This window comes from Sinocyclocheilus rhinocerous, unplaced genomic scaffold (genome assembly GCF_001515625.1).
Source record: "Sinocyclocheilus rhinocerous isolate Xijiao unplaced genomic scaffold, SAMN03320098_v1.1 scaffold206, whole genome shotgun sequence".
Taxonomy (NCBI): Eukaryota; Metazoa; Chordata; class Actinopteri; order Cypriniformes; family Cyprinidae; genus Sinocyclocheilus; species Sinocyclocheilus rhinocerous.
The window spans coordinates 402,280-408,344 of record NW_015647488.1 but is presented as its reverse complement, the minus strand read 5'-3'; the positions used below and the strand labels follow the sequence as shown (position 1 = coordinate 408,344).

The 6,065-nt window shown below is 34.5% G+C and overlaps 1 protein-coding gene across 4 annotated transcripts in view; it reads right to left on the bottom strand.

Moving 5' to 3' along the window:
* The window catches only part of trit1 (tRNA isopentenyltransferase 1), a 61,446-nt gene extending 57,786 nt beyond the window's left edge, over window positions 1-3,660 (bottom strand). For all 4 annotated transcript variants that reach the window (XM_016513718.1, XM_016513719.1, XM_016513722.1 and 1 more), the window contains exon 1: window positions 3,477-3,660. In XM_016513718.1, coding sequence (XP_016369204.1) covers window positions 3,477-3,623 — 147 coding nt within the window. In that variant the 5' untranslated portion in view covers window positions 3,624-3,660. The remainder of the gene's footprint in view (window positions 1-3,476) is intronic.
* Between the last annotated feature and the right edge of the window lie 2,405 nt (window positions 3,661-6,065).

The window sequence follows — 6,065 nt, the reverse complement described above, 5'->3', positions numbered from 1 at the left end:
TTTTTTTAAACATTCGTTTCTTATTTAATTGGTTCCACATTGTTTGCTGATTTTTACTTTATTTAAACTTTGTGTCATTTATTTATTTTATTTGACATCAAGTTGTATGCCGTGCCTCCAAGCTTTCTTACTCGTTTTAACGTTCTACTTTCTTATTTATTTGGCTATATATTATACATGTTTACTTATTTCCAAATTTTGTATACCTATTTAAACTTTATGTAAGTTATTTGTTCATTTATATTAGGCATAGCCTGCCCTATAGCATGGTGTATTTTTTCTGACAGAATAAACGTTTTACGTTTCTTATTTATTTGGTTATATATTATACATGTTTACTTATTTCCAAATTTTGTATACCTATTTAAACTTTATGTAAGTTATTTGTTATTTTATATTAGGCATAGCCTGCCCTATAGCATGGTGTATTTTTATTTGTTTTGTTAATAAAAGTTCTATGTTTTATATATAGGCTAAAGTGAGTTTGACGTTGTATTTTGTTGTTGCATTCAAGAAATTGACGCCGAATTGCAGCTAATTTTAAGCTATTTAAAAGCGAAGGAAAGCGAGGAAAAGAGGGAAAATTCAAACGAACAATTCTTTTATTCCGAATTGCCGCTATTTGAAAGCGAAAGTAAAATGCTGGATGATCTGGTAGTAAAACTGAACTTGTCCAATGACACAGTAAAGCTTTGTTCCAATTCTCAATATTTGCAATATAACAATACAGGACTCGATGCAACTAGATAAGTCTGATTAAACCAAAATGCATTTGCATGCACACAGTAAAGCTACAGTGTGCAAGTAGAGCATGTCCAACACATTTGAAATTGTCATCGACAGTGACCAATGAGCTTCTACTCACACTGAGGAACTAACAAGCCACTGTCATATTCAAATCTGATTCAAACCACATATTTCACATATTACAAATGTAGATTGTTATCCTACACTAGTATTTCACAGCAACTGCATGTAGTTTTTATATATTTTGGTGAATTTTTGGAGCTCCCTACAGGAATTCACTGCTGTAATTACAGTGGATAGCTGTACACAGGCATTTGTTGTTAACGTAAAGCAAAGCACCCTTTTCGATGAATTTCACACCTGCTCACTAAACTTACATACTCCCAGAATGGACGTCTAGGGGTGGAGCGTGGGAAAAAAACAGAAGCCATTCGCCTTATTAGAAGTCAGTGTATTATCAGAACGATTCACTGGTTCAGCCCCCAAAAATACGTTTTTTTAATGCTATTTGAGCATAAGAAACAATATTTATGCGGCAGTTCCTGTCAGATTTTGTTGCTGATTTGAAATATATTATTTAAATGCGAGTGTGGCATGCTTTTCTTTGTTTTTTTCTCTCAGGATTTCCTCATTCAAGCAGACAGCACTTGGCCTTGCATGCCCTAAATAACTGCCCGGAGGTGTTGCAAATACGGCCCCCCAGTGAACAGACTTTCCTTGAGAGAGACTCTGTACCTGAATATTAAACCTAGCTACCTGAAAAACTTGAAAAGCACTCTTTATTTAATTTGTATCTTTGTCATAGTGTTTGTAATATGCTTCGTTGTTGTCATTTTTTGTAACAATCTTGTTTAAAAGTTGTGTGGCAAAAATAAACAAGCTTTCTGCATGTATGACTATTTTACTTCTAGTCACATAAAATATGCTAGATTTACCATACAGAACCATGCAGAATCCTGTTAGCTCTAATAACATATCGTTAGCAGTGTTGGGTAATAACTGATTACATGTAAACCAGATTAGGGATGGAACGATTACCGGTTTCACGGTAAATCACGATAAAATGCCCTGACGGTTAGTATTACGGTTTAAATTTTAATTATCATCAAAACCGTGTTTGATTATCGCGCTTTTGAAAACTCGCGGTAAATCCTTTCCAGCCAGCATCAGTCTGAAAGTTGCTAAATGATGTTGTGATGACATTGCGTGATGACGTCATTACGTAATCAATGCAAAATTATGTCAAATCTCAGCAAAAACATATTTTATATATGTTAATTTAGATTTGTTCATAACAATATAAATAACTTATTGAAATGTTTTCAGTGTGTGTATCAGTTCTTTTTGAACGTTTTCATCTAATTTGAACAAAACCGTGATAATATTGATAATCGTGATAACTTTGGTCACTATAATCGTGATATGAAATTTTCATACCGTTACATCCCTAAACCAGATTATGTAATCAGATTCCAAAAATTAAATGCATGTATTAATTTAGCAACATTTATTGATTTAGTTTTAAATGCAATAATGACAGCTTTTAATAATACCTTAGTTAGATAACAATAATAAAAAATTGTTAATTCCTGGTGGGACTAAAAAAACGTTCTCCACTGATTATCACTCAAAAATATCTGTGTAATCTGATGAAGTACTTTTTGCATGCAACATTTAAGTACATATTTCACTATATTGCTACTAGAACCAAATATATTTATGCTCTTTTTTTTCCAAGGGCTCTAAAAATAACAAAAGATATTTTGCCTATGCGCTGCCTTCGAATTCGCAGTGAACTGCCCAATACAGCCTGGCAGCAGAACCGAGGAGAGCCCATGCAACCAGCAAAGATGGCAGACTTCTAATCGTGTAGCCTACTACTCTGGGTATCTGTTCCAGCTGAGTAAATGTCACTGGGATTCACAGCAATGCTAACAGACAGCTTTCTCCAAATATTATATAGACCTTGATCTAAAGTTGGCACCAGATAGTGGACAGATATTTTGTAAGACACCATTCATACTGTTATGCAACATGCCCTATTGTGCTCATGCCCAAGATATCTCCAGCTTTGGTCAGAATTATTCATAACCAAAACAAATACTTCAGACTTAGTAGCGAGCTACTGCAGATGGTCACTTCAATCTATTTACTGAAACCCATTAAAACAGATCAGGTCAGGAAACTGAGCAATGATCTCCTTTAAATTATCAATGCACGTAAGGTCAATTACCAAATCAACTAAAATATAAACCAGTTATCACACGTTGCTTGTCATAAACCTGGTGTTAGTGGCAGAGATCAGTAGACACGACTTTAATCTTGGCTTTATGACAAATTTATGAATTATTATCGCGTGGAGCATTGTCAAAAATGGCGACCAGTGGTGGGCACGGGGAAATAAAAGAACTCTTAAAAGCTCAAACGTGTACGATGCGCTATGCAAAAGTTTAAACAACGTTTGCTCCAACCGATTTTCGGTTGGAGCAAATTATATAAATGCTTTCGGCCTACTGATATTCAAGTTTAACGCGATATAAAACTTGCTGTATTTAATCTCACATCAACCCAAAGCTTCAGACAAATCATGCTGTTCCAATATAAAGCATTAACTATTACATTTTTCAGCTCTGCTCTTTTAAGATGACTTGTCATTTATTAATCGCAATGCCCTTTCACGTGCTTCCCTGTTAACTTATACAGATGATGCAGCGGATCGCTCAACTCACCTGCATGGAATCGGCGCTTATAATTTCCCCATTAAGCCTTTTCCCGATCTCGATAGCCAGTTTAGATTTGCCAGTTCCCGTGGCTCCTAGAATCACCACTAAAGACGGGCTGATGCCTTTGCGGAGCATACGCGTGGCGGCCGCCATGACAGCAACCTCTCAGGGCTGTAGAATGATCTGAGCATGCGCGGTGATTTCGCAGCGGAGGAGGGAACTGTATCCAAGCAACTAAAACTGTTTCCATAGGAACGGGATTGAAGGATTCAGTTTTAGTATGTATGGGAAGGCAAGGGTGTTTCGTTCAGAAATAGGACAAAAGTTCAACAATCTAACAAAAAGTTCTTGGAAAACAGGAATTGTAGAGATAGTTAATTGGTGGGTTTTTGTTAAATGTGAGCCAAAATCATCACAATTAAAAGAACAAAAGACCTAAACTACTTCAGTCTGTGTGCACTGAATTTATTTAATACACGAGTTTCACAATTTGAGTTGAATTACTGAAATAAATGAACTTTTCCACGACATTCTAATTTATTGAGATGCACCTGTATATGGACAATAAAATGGCACTGCTTGTTCCAAACAGGAAACAAATCTAGTAAATATGTCGAAAAATGTTCAGATTTTCATCACTAATACATCCATACAGAATCCTGTTAGCTCTAATAACATATTGTTAGCAGTGCTGGGTAGTAACTGATTACATGTAAACCAGATTATGTAATATGTGATTCCAAAAATGAAGTACATTTATTAATTTAGCAACATTTATTGATTTACTTTTATTTATCCATTCATTCATTTATTTGTAATTAGATTATATTACATTTTAAAATACTCATAATCAGATTACAGTTACTTTTTATGGATTACATAATTACATATCCACACAATGGCATTAATTATTCATAATTTATTAATTCTCCCTAATCATTCTTTTTTTTTTTTCCTACCCTATTTCTTTTTATATATCAATATGGTACACAATAATCCCATTCAAATCTACAGGATAAACGAGTTAGGTCAAAAGTAATTAAACGTAATCAGAAAGTATTTGGAATATATTACATAAAATGAATAATCAAATAGATTACATTAATAACTACCATTTTTATCATGTAATTTGTAATCAGTAATGGACTACATTTTGCAATTAATCTACCCAGCAATGAGTGCTATTTATTAGTAATATGGTGAAACTTGTATCCGTTTCCTTAAATGCAATAATGAGAGCTTTCAGTTTTCACTCACATACTGTATCTGATGAGTTGGCACAGTTTTTAATCTTTACGTTGGCTGCTTTGACAATACTGTTGACTTTAGCAGGTCGACTTGTGCACCTTCCGGAAGAACACGGGTATGAATAGCTCTCTTCTGTCTCCATGGCAACTGAGCGTTCTGCGCCAAGGAAAAGAGAGATGATCGTTGCCATGGTAAAGGCCACTACGACGTGTCAACTAAAAGTGGCTCTCGCTAATGAAACGATCAAATCGAGTTCACACACTCTCATACAGGTGTTGATAGCTCTTACGCCACACATAGTAAAATGTGCATTATTATTATGGTGCATTTTTTATAACCAGTCATTGCCCCACTAATCAAGATATTATTTAAAAACTGTCAAAAATCTGTTTTAAGATCATTTTAAAGGGAAAGTTCACCCAGATGTCATATCATTTACTAACCCTGTTGTTTTTCTAAGCCTGTATGAGTCACTCTGCACTTTCAGTGCATCTTTTTCATACAATGTGACTGAGGCATCTCCTGTTATGTTCCACAGAATTAAATCATGCATGTTTGGAACAACATGAGACTGAAATGATGACAGATTATTTATGAGAGAACTATCACTTTAAGTCTTATTCTGTTAAAACGTTTAATTTTCATGGCTTCAGGTGTATGCAACCAAATCTGAAAGCATTTAAGTGGAGTTAAAAGCTAATTAACAAAGAAAGACAAGCATGCTGACAGGATTTGAACTGAATTTATTTTATTGTTTACCCAATTTTGAGTTTATGTATATAGGCTTATGAGGTACAGAACACAAAGTGCTTAGACAATGCTGCTGCCATTCTCCTCCCGTTATGACACCTGACAACAAGGGACAAAAGTGAAAGAAAAAACAACAACAACAGGTTACTGATGGCATATGCATCCCCGGTGTGAAGTATTGTCTATTTGATAGTATTTATTTCTGATTGATCTTTTGGCAAAGCTGAATGTACAAACAGAAGTCACCTCAATCAATCAGTGGTGATTGCTGTGAGCACATGGCCTTTATTTTTTACAAATAATTGCATGACAAATGTTTATGTGCATAAACTTCAAATTACCACGGTCATATTGGGAGATAAGCATATACCACCAGTACAACTTAATATTTAAACAGAAATCAAACAATGATACAATTAATTCTGTAAGAAAATATTAGTACAAAATTCTTTCAGCATTTTTTTCTGCCACAACAGCGATAAGCCAAAGAAATGTCAGAACACAAGGGAATAGGCAGTGAAAACAGCATAAAGTGGCTAGTGATGAAAATGAAATGTTGATAGTTTTGTTTTATTTAACTTTTTGACATTTTTTAAA